General features: G+C 41.5%; 2 protein-coding genes across 2 annotated transcripts; one reads left to right on the top strand and one right to left on the bottom strand.

Annotated features, from left to right (window-relative positions):
• The first annotated feature begins 57 nt into the window (after nucleotides 1-57).
• tmx2a (thioredoxin-related transmembrane protein 2a) lies at nucleotides 58-5833 on the top strand. Its single transcript, XM_080900685.1, has 8 exons — nucleotides 58-312; nucleotides 461-521; nucleotides 1024-1137; nucleotides 2178-2254; nucleotides 2607-2713; nucleotides 4202-4267; nucleotides 4377-4506; nucleotides 4610-5833. The coding sequence occupies exons 1-8, from the start codon at nucleotides 124-126 to the stop codon at nucleotides 4787-4789; spliced, it is 924 nt and encodes a 307-aa protein (XP_080756811.1). The 5' UTR covers nucleotides 58-123; the 3' UTR covers nucleotides 4790-5833.
• zdhhc5b (zDHHC palmitoyltransferase 5b) lies at nucleotides 5212-17132 on the bottom strand. Its single transcript, XM_080900684.1, has 12 exons — nucleotides 16988-17132; nucleotides 13617-15117; nucleotides 13046-13167; nucleotides 12705-12862; nucleotides 12002-12174; nucleotides 11753-11855; nucleotides 11537-11628; nucleotides 11142-11274; nucleotides 9773-9881; nucleotides 9506-9612; nucleotides 7816-8741; nucleotides 5212-7376 (listed from the first exon to the last, which is right to left on the bottom strand). Exons 2-12 carry the CDS (start codon nucleotides 13763-13765, stop codon nucleotides 7271-7273), a joined length of 2178 nt encoding a protein of 725 aa, XP_080756810.1. The 5' UTR covers nucleotides 13766-15117; nucleotides 16988-17132; the 3' UTR covers nucleotides 5212-7270.
• Nucleotides 17133-17425: the final 293 nt, after the last annotated feature.

Below are 17425 nucleotides of genomic sequence, written 5' to 3'. Positions count from 1 at the left end.
GGACCCAGAAACGACGCCGCCGCCCCCATTTGGCACATGCGCACTGTAACACCGTAGCTCAACAGCTCCAGCTGTCATTTCTCCTCCAACACTCTGTCGCGGTGGTTCGTCTTCTCCGTCAGCATGGGTTTACTCACGGGACTCTGCGCTTTCTTGTATCACTTACCTCAGATTTACAAATGGCTGCTCAAGCCGTACTATATCACGTCCTTCCTCTTGACCATCTCCTTCGTGGTGGTGCGAAAGACTCCAGGTCTTTGCGAGCACCTGGTGACCCAGCGCGAGGACGGCAACTCCTGTGACTTTGACTGGGTGAGCATAGTGGTGGTGGGGGAGCTGCGGTTACCTTTGGTGGGGCTAATTAAGCCTCTGAAATATGAAATAAATAGAAGTAGTAAATAAACTTGACACAAAGTTGTTGTTTGTTTGTTTTAATGATTTTGCTCCTTTTGTTTTACAGAGAGAGCTGGAGATCCTCATGTTTCTCAGTGCAATAGTGATGATGAAGAACAGGAGAGCTAGTGAGTAGTCTACCCCCCCCCCCCCCCCCCCACACACACACACACACACACTGTCTTATGTGTAAACCTACTGATGAAAGTGTGTTTACACTATAAACTGTCACATCACAAAAAGTGGCCCAATCAACCATGTGGCCAATGATCCAAACCACTCAGCGAATCATAGGAAGCACCGGGATATGTTGTGATTTATTTGTTGACCTTAACTTTTTAGATAAAGTCAGGAAGGTCGCTTTGTTTGTGTCTTTATTACATGCTGCTGTTAATCTTTAACCACACAGTCTGATGTTTAACTGTTTCCACTCCTTGATCTGATAAGCCATTTGAGAGGAACCCCCACTCTACTGAGAACACACATCTGTAAAGTGATTCACTGTAAACTTTGGGTTTGTTGTGTAAACATTAAGGGAGTGGGAGGGGTTCACTTACACACTGCAAGGTCAACAGTATGAAGGTGTTCCTCTGCTGTTCATTCATTGTTCCCTGCTCTTTGTTTCCTCAGTCACAGTGGAGCAGCACATTGGGAACTTGTTAATGTTCAGCAAAGTGGCCAACTGTATCCTCTTCTTCAGGATGGACATTCGGTTTGGCATCCTCTACCTTGCACTGTGCCTCGGTCAGTGGTCTGTCACAACCACCTTTAAAATTGTGTAGTGTAAACTGTGTCTACCAGTGGTTCTTAATTAGAAAAGCACAACTCTACTGCATTAACCATCCCCAGTCTTAAGGCAGTGATGCTGCACTCATTCATTAGTTAAAGAGATATGTTAATGAGAATAGGAGTGGTCTTTTGTTTTGTTTTGACATGCCAAATTAATCAGCCCTCTGTATTCACCTTGTACTGATATCTAAAGCTCATCAAGGGGTTTCTCCTTGAGCCAGTGTTTCTGAGACATAATGTGCAACAGCAATTAGTTCCCATTTCTGTTACTGCTGTAAAAAATGATCATTAATCTAATGTACTTGAAGCTCATTCCACTGATAAAAGTCCTCACACTTTTGACAAATTTTTCTTCATCTGAATACCATCCAGTGGGAAGTCGGTGTTATCACTGTACAGAAAAGTGACATCACCAGTTTTCTTGTATATATTTAGATTATTTTCCAATGCAGGTGAGGTGCAATGAGTATTTTTACTCTGAAGTCCTGAATTTTTCATCTGGCAAAGATTTATGTATTTATTTTAAGAAAAAGCTTCACATCTTCTCTGTGAAGTGTTCTCCTGGTAAAGCAGCAATCTGAGCCCTGTTTAGAAACTTCTCTGAGCTTTCTGCAATCAGAACTTTTTATTAACTGGCCTACAGGTGGTGCCATTGTGTAATTTATAAAAACGGTGTCCTTTACAACCCCCCACCCCCCAACAAAAGAAGAATTCATTCAAAGTCAAATTTATCTTTATAGCACATTTAAAAACAGCTGTTGACCAAAGTGTACACCTAAAATAATCAAATTACATAAAAACATAGGACAAGATGGCAGAATTTAAGAAAGGAAACATAAAATGAGAAAACTTAAATAAGAAAAAACACAAATAAAAATGTTTTTTTACCAAAGTATCATAGGTGAACAGAGACTACCACTGGATAAACTGTAAAATGTACATTGTTTTTATCCTTTTTAAGCTCATCAGTCTGTTTATCTGTGTATTTTCTGCAGCATTTGTCATGACCTGTCAGCCACCTCTCTACATGGGCCCAGAGTACATCAAGTACTTCAGTGACAAGACCATCGACGTGAGTCCTGTCTAATATCAGCTGACCATTTGCATGTATAGTAGTGCCACTGGTCTTTGTAATGATAGATAAAAACAAAAGAGGTGGGAATTACTTACAGTTACATCAGTTGGGAGTGTTATTTTATTTGAAAGTTCATGGAGTGATTGAGTCTATTAATCATTTTGTTTGAAATTAGAGCAGTTTCCATCAAACACTGAAATCCAGTTATATGATATTATATTAATTGTATGTCTGACATTTAAAAATTCCTAAACTAAAATACCAAAAAAAAGTGAACTCTCTAACTGATCATGCCCTGCTCAGAGGGGTGGGTTGGTTTGAGTGTAACTTTGTGTTCTTCACTCATTAGGAGGAGCTGCAGCGGGACAGTCGTGTCACATGGCTCGTTGAATTCTACGCCAACTGGTCCTCTGATTGTCAGTCGTTTGCTCCCATCTTTGCAAACCTTTCTCTCAAGTAAGAAATCACACTCTTTACTTCAGTCGCATTCAGGTTTTCTAAGGTTAAATATTTCAGAACATAATTTTTTTTAAATCACCTGGTTCCTACCAAGTTTAAAATGATTTGAATACAGTTTCAGATAGACACGTGTCATAATACACCATGTCATTAAATACTTAATAAAAATTGTGCAGGAATTTTGCTTGGACCACTGTTCTTCACAGCATTGCTTCAGTTCATTGAGGTTTGCAGTGAGGCAGTTATGCACAGCATTGAGGTCTGGATTCGACTGGGCCATCGGAACACTTTGAACACTTTGCAGTCATTCTGTTGTAGATTTGCTGCTGTGCTTGGGATCATTGTCCCGCTACATGACCCTTTTTTTGACCAAGTTTTAGTTTTTTGGAGAGATGGGTATACATGTGGAAGAGTTCATGGTCCACTCAGTGGAGTATCCAAGTCCTGTGGCTGCAAAACAAGCCCAAATCATCAGCACTCCACTACCGTGCTTGACAGTTGCTTTGAGGTGTTTGTGGCTTATAAGCTTTGTTTGGGTGTCTCCAGACATGGCGATGCATGTTATGGCCTGTTACGACCCCCACTGCTAGGGGACAGGGAGGAATAACATACATAAGCATACATACACAGGAAACTAAATGAAGAAAAGGTTTAATTGCAGAAATTCAAACTGAAAACCGACAGGGCTGCATTCTGCAGGACACTGTGCAACCAGTTAACATATAATACGATAACACAGACGAGGGTAAAAGTTAAGGTTTAACTAAGGCAAATTCGCATCACAAAACTCCAATCAAACTAAGTTCACCCATATACCAAGGTTAACAAGCAAAGTTCAACACTATGAACAGGGTTTAACAAAAAGTTCAAAGAGGGAGGCACGAAGGGCAAACTGCATGTTCAGTCCTAAGCAGCAGCCCCTGAGTGAAGACTTTCCTTAGCAGGAAAGACAGGTGTGTGTTGATACGCACCTGAACGCTTCGGACCAGAAAAGCTGCCAAAACATCTGTTTTTATGGATCTGCTACCCAACTGCTACTTACCCTCTTAATTTCTTATGGAAGCTGTAAGGATGTGCTTAGTTTATCACACACTGCTTCTGCATTTTTGTTAATGACACGGTAAAACACGTCATGTGGTATTGTTCATATGAGGTAACATTTACCTAAATTTTAAGACTTGCTAAGGACCAAATTATTTTTTAATTATGTGCTGATATAGAAAAGAAGAGTCTAGATGATATTTAATCTCAGTCAGGGTTTCTTATTTGAAAACAGAAATGACACTAAGTAAAAAAAAAAAAAAGATCCAAGATGTTAGTTAACATTTTGAAACAATACCCTTGCAGATACATTATGCCTGATTGTTGCTGGTGTCCCTGTTGTAGAGTCACTTCAAATGCAAGATAATGTAATTTACTTCATGTTAGAGAAACAGCTGTATATTTGTCTCAAATGTCTCATGTGTCGTCCTTTATATTCTGCAGCTACAACTGTGCTGGACTCCGCTTTGGGAAGATAGACATTGGTCGCTATGAAGAGGTTTCAAAGAAGTCAGTTTTGGGGGGCTTTTTTGCCTTTAATAAATGGTCTTTAATTATCCAGTATTGCTCGATTCTTTCTAGAATTCTATTGACTGGTATTAACTGTCTTTCTGAACAGGTACAGGGTTAGTACTTCTCCTCTGGCCAAGCAGCTACCTTCAGTTCTGCTTTTTCAAGGAGGACGGGAAGTTATGAGGCGTCCAATGGTGGACAGCAAAGGTAGAGCTGTATCTTGGACCATGAACGAGGTACGTCTATTCAGATTGTAAGAAAACACATGAAATAAGACCTGAGTAGATGCTGCTTGCTTACACATGCAGACAGTATAAATACATTTTATATCACCCACAGGAGAACATCATCCGAGAGTTTAACCTCAACGAGCTCTTCCAGAAATCCAAGAAGCTGAACAAAAGCCATGGTTCGAAGGAAGAGGAGCAGAATGGCTCTCAGCCACAAGAGGGTGGCGAGGAGCTTCCTCCTGACACCGACAATATGGAGCAGCCAAAAGAGAGCAAGAAAGACCAGTGAAGAGGAGAGGGGCTGCATCAAGTCTTTGCTTTGCTCTTAACATTTCTGTTACTTTCCTTATTGTAACAGCCAAATATTTTTAGTTTAAGGGAAGAAAACAGGCTCCACTACCACAAGAAATAGTCTCTACACTGTAAGTCTTTATTGTGGGGAAATACCCATAACCGCTGATCTTATTTAAACGATCTGTGTGTGATGCAGATTGAAGCAGCAGCGATTTTGGAGCATTTTATTACACTAAGTTATTGACGAACAAAAAAAGATTTTTGCTAATTTTTTTTCCACTTTTGTCAACGTGTCATTGGTTCTTTTGCTGCCTGTATTTATTGACTGGTTTGTTTACTTTTGTGTCAGAAAAGCCAAAGTAAAAGCTTGAGGTGAAACAAAGTAAGACTGCGTGCAATGATAAAATCCAAGACACATTCTCTTTCAACAGTTTGACCTTTTTATTCTGACACGACATCTTTTTAAAAATTCTTTATAAGGCCATTTTGGAATTTTTTTTTTTTTAAATGTTCTCATTACAGATAGTTGAAACTCGTTCCATTCATCACAGCCAACAACAGCAATATTTTATCTCACATAGAAGTTACTTGCTATACTCACATAGGTTCAGGTTGTTCAGTGGCCACCATCCCTTGGCCAGAGCGGGAAGAAAAAAAAAAAAAGTCAACACAGGTTCTCTTTATTTCTCTGTACGACGGCTGCTTTGTGCCATTTGTGATTTTTTTTTTTTTTCTGGATGCCACTCGCACAGAAACCGGATGGGCGTTTGACAATAATCTCACAAGAATGCACGCCAGAGAAGCAGCAATGAACCGAAAAATAAAGTTTTTTTTAAAGAGTCACATGCACACTGAAGACACAGCCTGGTAGGGTATAAAACTCGTACTGAACAGTGATATTTGTGTGCTTCAAGCATGTACTTTCTCCCCCAAAATGATGTGCCATGTTCCCTTTAACATTCTGCAAACACTGCTGTGGGCCTTTACAGAAAAAAAATAAATAAATAAGCTTTCTGTAATGCCCAATCGTGAAAAACAAACACACTCCTCTTCTGATTAATCCCTTTCTTAACATGGCTGTGGGTATCAAAGTGAGAAGTGTTCCTTTTAACAAGAAAAAAAAAAGCAAATGAAGCAAGAAATTCTAAATACTTAAAGAAAAGTGTAAAAAAAATTAAATTAGAAAAAATAAAAACATGCTTCACTACGAATGGTCTCAAGGCAAGGAAAATAAACAAACCCCAACGAACACACTGGCCAATTTCAAACCAGTCCCTCTTACATATTCAGTGGCATGGCATTAAAATTTAATGAAATATAACCATAGTTTCTATTTTCTCTTTAAAAAAAACAAACAAACTATCTGGGACTGGTTTGAAATCATGTACAGAACTACAAAGTTTCTTTCCACTGGTGAAATAAATAAGCCCTTCCCCGCTGCTCCTATTTGGCTGGCCATCTGTTAAAGGTATAAGGTTGCTAGCATCTTGACTGACTGACAGACAAAAACCTCTCAGAAAGAAAAGAGAATAAAAACACCAAAAAGACATACGATGATCTTAAAGCTACAAACAGATTTTGCATAATGTCTCTAGCATAAACATTACAAGCGTACATTCCACAAAGATGCTTGTGCTGCGATTGTGAGAATTAACATTTCTTTGTGGCTTTTAAGAAAGAATAGAAAAAAAAACAACCTGTAATTTTTTGCCACTTCAGGTGTCCACCAAAGGATCATCATCATCATCTTCTTTGGACAGTGAAAACTCCAGCAAAAACTTTGAATAGCTGATGCAGCCATCATTTCTCAACAGGCAACTGATTTTTAAATCGCTTTCATGAATAATTACATACAGTATAACTGCCACCGTTATCAATAGTCATCTCCAATACCTGACAATTTCACCCAATAATAATCTGTATACATTTATATAAAACAATATTTAAAAAAAGACTTATAAAACTAAAATGATACTGTCTTTATAGATTGGACTCTTTACTCCATGATTCTTATCAATATACAGATTGTGTGGTCCGTTCAGACATTATTATTGGTCAACAGTCCGAAATCCTCCCTCTTAAAGTTTTACATCCACTGGATAAAGGCCATCCTTTCTATGAGTGTCAGACACTGTTGTCAGTACTCTGTGCTAATGTACCAAAGTAAAATGGCAAATCATTGACTAGCTATGCGTGCTCTATAGACAAATCTGTACCCAGCTGTGATGATACAGTCGCATCAGTCTATGGCTCACAAAGTGGCTAATTGTTTGTTCAAATCTGAAAGGCTGGCAGATAAGACTGGCCAGTGGCATTACAAAGATAATAAAGTGAGTACCAAACAGGCCTGCTCCCTTAGTCCAGCGCAGCAGGAGCCTGTAGTCATGAATAATATCCAGCTCGGGTAAAAGACAAGTGGAAGTTGTCCAGTGACTTTCTCCCATCCTTGTGGCAGATCATGTGGGATGTTTGTCACTTAAACTGATATCTCATATGTGGTCCCTCCGACACCGGTTACCTTCTTCACCCCTCCCCCTGGTTTGGATGTGGTGTGATTAGCCAAGACTGGGCGAGAGGTGGATCTGATTGGACAGCCATCGGGAGGGGAGGAGCCACATCAGGGTAGAGGAGAGAGAAGAGAGGGAGATGCAGGTGAGTGGTTCTTTTTCGAAAATAAAGCACTAACCGCAGAAGTTTCTTTACACGAGATCTTGTAAGGCATTCGGTAACTACACTGAGTGAGGACAGGGGAAAGACACAAAAGGCTACAAGGCAAAACACAGCAGCATGGGCAGACATGTCACATTCCAACAACTAAACCAAAAAGACTTACACAGACACAGTTTACTATTCAAGCACTAAACAGGTAAAGACTGTAAGTAAAACATGAAGGAGGAAAAGGAAGACTCACACAGATCATGGAAGAAGAGGAGGGCTGACACAAACCAGGAAGGAAGAGTAGTAGGAAAAGGAGGAAGAAGAGTAGCAGGCTGACGGATCTGGCGACGGATCACTACTCACTGTGTAGCCTGTTGCCCTCCTCCCCCTCCCAGCACAGCGCCTCCTCCTGCAAGTCGAGGCTTGTGCTGAGGCCCTGCCTCCATATTGTAAGGCAGGGACTTGCCTAGGGAGAGGCCACGAGGAGGCGGGGAGACAGGGGGCTCGAGCAATCGAGCCCCAGGAGAAGAGGATGAGGAGGAAGGGTTACGAGGGGGACGGGAAGAGAAGTCCTGGTTATGCTGAAGCAGGTGGTGGGTCTCAAGTGGCCCAGCGGAGGAGGGAAGGGGAGGGCTGACAGCACGCAGGTAGGCCTTGTGGGGGGAGGAGAAAGTGGCAGAGCCCTGGAGCAGCTGCCCCTCCCTCTGCTGGGCAATCTGAGCTGAGAGAAAGGGCGACGTGTAGCCCTGCAGCGGAGTACTGGGTGACACCACCTCAGTCTGGCCCCTTACAGCTGAAGAGAGAAATGGAGCATGAGGCTTCTGTGGTGACAGCTCGTGGGCGGCTGACTCGAACTCTGGGCTCTCGGATGGTGTCAGCAGGCTATCATAGGACAGGCTGCCATTCCGAGGTGTCTGATTGGCCAGGCTTTTGTAGCTGGTGTCTGTGGTGCCCTCTGAATGGAGCGTGGCCAGCGGGTTATGTGCAGTGTGTGCTGAGCGCAGGCTGGAGGAGTGTGAGCCACCAGTGGACAGAACCAGAGAGGATGGGTAGGAGGTGTAGGAGCGCCCAGTCAGGGAGTAACCTGACATGCCCCCTAACACCCCACCAGCAGTCCCGCCAGGGCCTCCGGGGCCCTCGCCCCTTTCCCCTCCCCCTCTGCGCACCCCTACACCTCCCCCCACCACTGTGGTTCCATCCAAGCTGCTCGGCTCAGAGCGGTAGCTAGGTTGGCGGCTGGACTGCAGGATGGAAGGAGATGGAGAGTCAAGACTCTCTCCACGGATCATCTGAAGAGGAGAGAGGAGGAGAAACAGACCAAAGGGGAGAGGGTAAGGAAAAGTGTGATGAAGATGAAAGCAGGAGTAAAGAGGGGAGGGAGAAAGATGAAAATTACCACCTTGCCGTGGGAATAGAAAGCAGAGAACAGAAAGCAATTTTGTAGAGATTTTTAAACAGGGAAAAAAATAAATAAAAGAGTGGTGGGGAGAACTGGATGCTTGACCGGTGTGCTACTCAATCATCACACTACTGGATTGGGAATATTGACTGGTTTCAACAAGCACTAACACTGCATGTCAAAGACTGTGTGTGTCAACAAATGAATGGAAATACAAAAACATATGGAACATGAACTATACATTGCAGTCAATGCAGTCTCAGGGGAAAAGGACAGATCCATTCAAACACACAGAGACAGCCAAAGGGATACAGGTATACACACGTACTGAGACTTACTGATCAACCGATGGCCACTGAATGAACAATTTAAAGTAAAAAAAAAAGAAAAAAAAAAGGGGCATGTATTAACCATTAAGGATTTAGAGGGGCAGGGCATATAAGCCACCAACGCTTCCCCTGTTTCACGCATTAAGCTTGAGCACATCTGTGAGTTTTTCCTCATTAAGCTATGTATAAATCAACAAGGCTGTGTGCAGATGGTATTTTGATTTGATTATGTCTGCGTTTTAAATGTAATTAACTTCAGCTATTTTTTCCTTTTCGTACATGGTTTACACAGAGCACTTTAAGGTGTCTGTAAACTAAGATCTACCTTGTTGGGATGTGTGAGTGCAGTGTGGTTTCTCCCTGGGCTGTTGAAGGTTGGCCGGTACTTATACATTGATGGCGTAGGTGGTGCTTCAGTCAGCAAGCTGCTCTCTGAGTGACAAGAAACCAAAAGTGACATTTGAACAAGGTCTGTTTATGATTAGAAAACAAATATTCATCTATTTACACAAAAGCTAAGAACTCTCTCTGCATATTCTGTCATACAAAGTGGAATCCTAGGTTCAATTATGCATTTGTATGTGCATCTCACCCTCTGTGTCAGCACGGGGAAGGCCAGGGTAACGAAGCTCTGGCTTTGGAGGAGGTGGAGCCTCTGCATCCGCTGACTGGCTCTCCATCTGATCTAGACTACTCTTGGACTGGAAAGGATGAGGACCGAAAACAAAAAGCCATTCAGTGAAATCAGACTGCCTGGAACAGAGGGCTACATCTGTAACGTTTTCCAGGTTTTGATATCTGATTAATGTTGCAGACAATTTCAGGATCCTGTGGGAGTGAATTATCTTTTCTCATAACCAAACATTAAAAAAAGAAAAGAAAGTTTGACACCCAATGACTGAGGGGAAAATGTAAAATAATTAATTAATTTAAAAAAAAAAAAAGCATCTTCCATCACACAAACTCTTGAATGTTCTGAGTTTTGCCCTCCATGCTATTGAGTCACGACAGACACACACCTCTCTCAAAACACACAGTTTCACAACATAGATGGTGATACATGGTAATACTAACAAGTTAATATTTGATACAATGACCTTTATTCTTCAACACAGGCAGCTTTCTACTATGTTCTTCAAGTAGTCTTCAGGAGCACTTCTCCAGGCTTCTTGAAGGACTCTTCTTTGCATGTTAGCTGCATTTTGATCTGTTCTCTGTCAAGATGATCCCACTCATCCCGAACACATGTAGAGTGTTCCAGGCTTTGGGGAGACCAATCCATGACTCATAGTATCACACTGCTGTTTTTTTGTTTTTTTTGTTTCCTTTTAAATCCAGATATTTTTTACTGTATTTGCAGTGTTTTTGGGAGTACTATCACAGACAAAGCCACTACCATTAAGATGCTTTCCACAAGTAGCTCAATGTGGCTCAATATCGTGCAATTCTTTTCTGCAATCATAATTCCATTAATTATAACAAAATCTCCAATACCACTAGCTGAAATGCAGCCCTAAACCATTCACATGCATTTCAGCTAGTGGTGATCAACAACTCTTGAACCACTCTTGTTGGAAAATACTGACAAAACAACACAAAGAAGAAGAAGACTACTATTAAGTTATTTAATCTCTACTAATAGTATGGTCTGAAAAACTACACCTGCTGCTACTTTCCAGCAGCTGCAGCACCAATATAAACTACATTAGCTGACTGCTAACAACCAGAGTTTGTGTTGCTTCTGACCTTTTAATATTTAAACATGAAATTAAAATTGATGAAATATTTTGTGCACCAGATTTCTCTTCTCTAAAACTCATACCACAGTAATAATATAGACATATAGCATATCTGTGGAGCTGTTATAAAGCGCTATACAAATACAGGCCATTTATCAGGCCATTTATATCCAGACTTCTCTGTACAGACTGCATGTGTTTGTTCAATTCATTATAACTCACCCTAGTGCTATGTCGGTCATTCTGGATGCCGTTGTCCAAGACCTTGGCTTCTAGTTGAGCTTCAGTGAGAGCAGGTCTAAGAAAAGGTGGCTGAACTTCCACCATCTGCCGGCCCCGCCAACGACCTATGTATCTATAACACACACACACGTATTCAAAAAGATACAACCCAGCTCTGTTGACCAACACCTCACCCACTCACTCACTCCAAAGGTCTGCATTAGATATTTAATTACCTCAACAGACCAGAATGAACTATAAAAGAGTAGGGTGGAAAAGTGGAAGGGGAAAGAGAGCAATGGAAAGAAAGAGGTAGTGGAAAAGGAATAACTGCAGAGCTGAGTGTTAAACGGGGGGGAGTAAATAGATGAGTGCAGAGAAGAAAGATTGCTGACCTGGGGGCTTGGGAGCTGCAGAGTACATGGGTAATATTCCTCAAGCAGCCGTTGGTGAAAGGGTTAACGCCTCCCCGAAACTTCCCTGTCACCTACGGAGAGGAAGCGAGATAAAACAGTTGCATACCTAACAAAAACACATTAACCAGTGTAAAGCATGCCTGACTTATCTCAGTGATGCAGACCGTGATTTGCACAACCACCTCTGGTATGTACCTGTTCATTTGTGGTTCGACCGCGAGCCACCAGCACTATGTGAAACCCAGTCAGACCAGCGACTGGGACAAAAAACAGGCCAGCCACACACATCACACCCATACTGGTGGGGGTTGTCAAGGAAATCACAAAAAGAAAAACCCCTGTCATAAGACACAGGAAAATCTATTCCAATGATGTGTTTTGTGTTTGAGAGTTCCATAATGTGTTGTGCATTTCTATGACAGACTTATGCCAAGTAAAGGATACGTAACAGCAGCACCTGGCGTGTCCAACTCCTGTTGGTGGTGCAGGACATAAACCAAGCCAAAGCCAAATACGTTCATGATGTGGGTTGTGAGAGAAAGTAAGAATAGGAAGAAATAACGATAATTCCTCCGACCAATGCAGTTGTTCACCCAAGGACAGTGGTGATCAAAATCCTAAGAATAAATAAAAAGATTAAAAGATATCTCTCAGAGGGAAACGATAAGAATAAGCAACAACTACAGTACATCATATTGCATGTCCACACAATTTCCACCTCCCACACTCACACATGAAAACTAAGAATAGGACAGATCTAGGCTGTGTAGTGAAACCACACAGGAGTGTATAGAAGCCCACTGTGAAATTAGGACTTGCTATTAAAACTGAAAGACATTTTAACATGAATATATAACAGTCATTTAGGTCATTTTATTACATTAAGTGCTTAAACTCATGGAAACATCAGATTTCCAAGATTGTGTTTCCCTACCATTTAGTTTATGGGTTAAAAAGAAATAGCATAACCAAGGCAACAACAGAAATTTTAATTAAAAGATTTTTAGCATACATAATTACAAAACATTATCCAATTTTTAATGAAGTTCACTCATTGCTGTATGATACAACCAATTCATTTCTAATTTAGAGCCACAAGAATACCCAGTCAACATTATTAAGCAGGGATAAATGTATAATTATGTACCTCCACACAGTTGTCGCACACTGAGCAGTGCGAGCAGCGCGGTGGTCGGTAGAAGCGGCATGTTGAGCACCACTTCATGCGCACCTGGATGCCTTTGATCTCCACTGTCTTATAGAGTGGAGCGCGGAAGTCATCCTCTTTGTCCTCATCTTCCTCCGCTGCAGACACAGACAACCTGAGATTAAACTTGTATCATAATCACCTAATAACCATCTCACACGGTCTCTCTAAATTACTTTATAGGCAGTGAGTATTCGAACAAATAGTCTTATTTTGCATGTACTTTAAAAGTATTGCACATGCATCATTAGGACGTGACATTTTACTTTCTAGAAGTTCACCTCTGGGAAAGATTCCAGGATCCATAAAAGTGGCCATGCAGAAGTTGGCGAGGGTGAAGAGGAAGATTACGGCATTATATATAGGAATGACAGAGGAGAAATGCTCTGACAACCATGGGCACCTGGAGAGTGTTAAGGAGGATGGAAACAAAATTACAGTTAGACAAGCTTCCACCAATCCCCACACTTAGTGGTAAGATGTGGAAAGGAAAAAAAGTAACCAAGTAACATTTCACACTCCACCATCAACTTCTTATAAGCTTATGTGCAAGCTAAACAACTGCCCACAGAAGTTGCTCAGTGGCAGAAATAGGAGACTGTGTTTGTGTTGGGGAGGTGACAGGTGTGGCTGCGATAAACTATGAACAAATGTTCCTGAAAAGCTGTCAACTTACTTTGAAAAAACATTAAAAGAACAGCAAAAAAAAAAACCCTACTTATTTTAACACTGAACATAATGCATGTGGATGTTTAAACATCGCTCCAGCATGTACAAACACATGTGTATGTACACACATGTAGGCCCTTTAAAACCCATGTTTGATATGAAACAAAACCAAGAAACACTCACGTGAAGCAGAAGAAGAGCGTTGTGGCTCCGACAAGGAAAGTGGTGGCTGCAGACACCGGGACGTACCGGCTGGGTCGAAATGGACGGGGAGGAGCAGAAGCAACGCCACCTACTCCTCCCCCAACCCCCCCACTGCTGAAGCCAGGCATCAGAGATAGAGAGAGGGTGGAGGAAGACAGAGAGAGGTAGCTATCTACTGTCTACCTGCTGTAAAGGGGTGCTTTCCAGGTCAAAATGGCATATGTGGCGTTCGTCTGGGAGGAGGGGCCATAGCTACTGACTGGAAAAGAAAACCAACACTATGCAAAGCAGCAAATAAAGGGAAACATTAGGGGTTTTCTGTGTCCAGAAACTAAATGTCTCCCAGTACTAATATAATCACTAAAAACAGATTTATTTTTTTTTACATAGCAATATACAAACTGCTGTGTACAGCTTGTTGTAAATATTTGTGTGCATAATCTTAATAGAAGCTTATAAAAGCAAAACTATACAAGAGCAGTGTGATACAAAAATATGTATAGGTAATTCATAAATATTTTTGTATGGCTTTAATGGAACTGTATTTGGTGCAACAATATAAATAAATCTAATCTTCTACTGTTACTCCCTGGCACCAGTGCAAACGTAACACTGCTGTGCATATACGCGAAAGGACCAGCACTCACGCACAAAACACTGGAACAGCTCAGGGTTTACATTAATGCTCCATCACTGGGCTTCAGTTCTGATTATCCCGCTCAGTGAAAATGAAAAGACCAGAAAAATTAAAGAGGTAGTGGGTGTACAGTCAACAGGCCAAGAGCAGAAGCACATGGAGGAGAACAGGCAGAGGATTGAGCGCAGCAGCTGCTGATGACTTCTGTGATCCTCCCGAGAAGGCTTATTTAGGCACTGGGTGGGTGGAAGAAACTGAGGATAGTGGCAGGAGGGAGAGTTCCAGCATTTCAAACTTAGTCCACAGGGGAAAACAACTAAACAAACAAATTCAGTTTTAAACCAGTTGTGGGAAGCCGTTTAACATCAAACTAAAGTCCAGCTGGGATTTGTTTTCAAAAAAAAGCTGCTATTAAAAAGAAAATAAAAATCATTAAAAAAAAAAAAAAAAAAAAATGTCTAGCCTTTTATTTACTAGGAAAATAACTCAAAAAACCAAGTGGAGTCCCCTGGATCTTCTGAGACTCCTGTTGTCAGTCTGTGTCATTAAGGGCACAAAACCAACTCATTCCACATGGAAGTCCCGTGTATGTCACCGAGGTGTCACCACTTTTTGCTGGGATTGGGTCTTCCACCTCCAAATTCTCTGCAGGTTGAGCTCTTTTCCCATACTGCGTCTCCTAAAGAAAGCCACGTAGAGTTTGGATGTCACATGGTTAGATGGATTTCACACCTTTTTCCCCCTCAAATAAACAAACCAAAACCTCCCCAAAAAAAACAAAAAGATCTTTGGCTCCTTTTCTTCTTTCACACTTGGGTTCTTTGTGCAAGTTGCTGGACAACCCTGTAAGAAAAATAAATCACACAAAAACTCAATGAGCAGAACAAAGACAGGACCAGAACGAATTTGTTTCAAATAATTGAAGCTTTAATGAGCCCTTGGTTCAGATCAGTAGTGTCCAACCAGTTTGTTCCCACAGTACACCTACATTAATAGTCCCACAAAGTCTATATAGCAAGGCACTTCTATCTGCAATTTTGCTTCATTGGAACACAGCATGCCAACTACAATTTAGCAGTTTGAATCACACAGAAAGTAATCTTTTTGCCCCTCCTGCTATCAATCAGACCCTCTGACCTGTAGAAATATGGCAAATTAAAATCTTATTATTTTTTTGTGTCGCTAGAACAATATTTGTGATGACTTCCGCCTCATGACAAGAAGGTCCTGGGTTCAAATCCAGTTTGAGACCTTTCTGTGTGGAGTTTGAATGTTCTCCCCGTGTCTGTGTGGGCTCTTTCCAGATACTCTGCCTTCCTCACACAGTCCAAAGATAAGGATGAGATTAGGTTGATTCCTAATTCTGAATTAGCCCCCTTGCAATGCTGAAGTGAAGTCCTAACTGCCTTTAGGAATACCATTTTGGAAACCCGGGATTAGAGTAATGGGTTTTTGATAACCACTATATTTGCATTACATTTATTATCTTTGTCCTATGTGGTGGCAAATTAAATCTTTGCATCTCTGACTGCCAATGCATAATACATCTCATACCATAAGCGTGGAATATAGAATTACCAAATATGTTTGAAAACATGTATACTACAATGTTTTGCAGGTAGCCTTCAATGTATTTCCTTGTTAAATCACAGGCCAAAGGTCTTAGTTTGATTTCACAACAAACCAGACTCACTGACCAAGTTCCTCCTTTCTCTACAAGCTTGCCTTAAGCAGTGTGGGTATTTCACCATAACCCCGTCACCACCTCAGTGACCTCAGGTTGTCAGATGGAAATACCTTCCACGAAGGGAAACTGAAAACAACACACAGACACAACGATCTGTGGAAAAGGTGCACGCCTTTCACACACACAATCACGCTCATACTCCTTAACTCTTGTAGAAAAACTAGTCTGTGAGTACACTGAAAACGGATCCGAAGCAACAGTGTAATCTGATCGTTTGGACACACCTCTCTCGTCAACAACCATCCGTACTAACAAATGGCAGAGAGAGGTGTCAGTAGGTAATAATCGCACTTGCCCCAAAACTACCCCCCCCACCACCACCACCACCACCACCACTGTAATACATGTTAATCCTAAAATCTCCGTGTCGAGCATTGCTTATCATGTCACCGCAACAATCTACACATCGCATGCTACAACCGGTCAAGCAAATTTAATACATTTTCCTTGTAACAGTGACATACTCGCGCTTGATTTTTGCCGTCTGCTTTAAATCTACACCCATAGACAGACTTTGACTTCATCTCAAAATGAAACGTTACACATACCAACCGTTAAACAGCAGGCCAGGGCAGTGCTAGGATTCAGTCAAGACCAGCTAACGTTATCATAATCAGCTGCCAACACCGTGAACCTCATAAAAATACACACACCACTGTTTTAAATCCAAAAGCCGCAGAGAAGTAGTAGCCCATGCGACCTACAAAAACCGATTAAAACACGACCCATACTTGGAAATCACAAGATACTGAGTAGGTAATCATACAGTGAGCTTTTTACCTAGCCTAAAGTTTTTTTGCGACACTGTACGATCCTTTACCACAGCTATAAGAGTTAGCTTAACATTAGTTATCTGGCTAGCATGAGAGCTGTACAGTAGCAAATAGATTTTCATTAACAACTGACGAAACAACTGTGGCGAATTTCACCTGAAAAATGGCTAAAAAGAAGAGGTAAAACACACACCTAATCATGAACACACGAGGTGTCTTGCTTGTAGGGTGTGGGTCGATTCGGTCCTCCTTGAGTTAGCCGCTAGCAACCTACTTAGCTCGCCTGCTAGGCCGACGTAGGAATCCCGGAAGTAGCCCGTCAGGCCTCAGGTGGGGCAACCAGCCAATCACAGACATGGAAGGCGTCGACTCTGGGAAAAGAAAAACACTGTGCGTGATGGGCCAGTATTTTTTTGTTTGTTTGTTACTAGAAGTAATTCTATATAGATTAACCCTAAAACGATTATGTATTATGTTCTAGGAACATGTGAGTACTTTCATACACTTTCTAAAAGACAATAAGGTACTATTTGTATGCAACAAAACAAACAAGCGCTGCGTTTGAATGGTGGAATGAAGAAGTACTGGCAAGTGTTCAAAATGTTGTGCCAAAAAGTGATAGTCTACCAAA

This window comes from Rhamphochromis sp. 'chilingali', assembly GCF_963969265.1.
Source record: "Rhamphochromis sp. 'chilingali' genome assembly, chromosome: 13".
Classification (NCBI taxonomy): domain Eukaryota; kingdom Metazoa; phylum Chordata; class Actinopteri; order Cichliformes; family Cichlidae; genus Rhamphochromis; species Rhamphochromis sp. 'chilingali'.
This window is presented reverse-complemented; position numbering and strand designations above follow the sequence as displayed.

Coding starts and splice junctions, on each gene's coding strand:
- tmx2a (XM_080900685.1), top strand. CDS start 124: ATGGGTTTACTCACGGGACTCTGCGCTTTCTTGTATCACTTACCTCAG. Junction 1,138..2,177: donor CTACCTTGCACTGTGCCTCG/GTCAGTGGTCTG, acceptor TATTTTCTGCAG/CATTTGTCATGACCTGTCAG. Junction 4,268..4,376: donor TATGAAGAGGTTTCAAAGAA/GTCAGTTTTGGG, acceptor CTTTCTGAACAG/GTACAGGGTTAGTACTTCTC.
- zdhhc5b (XM_080900684.1), bottom strand. CDS start 13,765: ATGCCTGGCTTCAGCAGTGGGGGGGTTGGGGGAGGAGTAGGTGGCGTT. Junction 11,275..11,536: donor TGCAGCTCCCAAGCCCCCAG/GTCAGCAATCTT, acceptor TGTGTGTTATAG/ATACATAGGTCGTTGGCGGG. Junction 8,742..9,505: donor CACTCACACATCCCAACAAG/GTAGATCTTAGT, acceptor TCTCCTCTTCAG/ATGATCCGTGGAGAGAGTCT.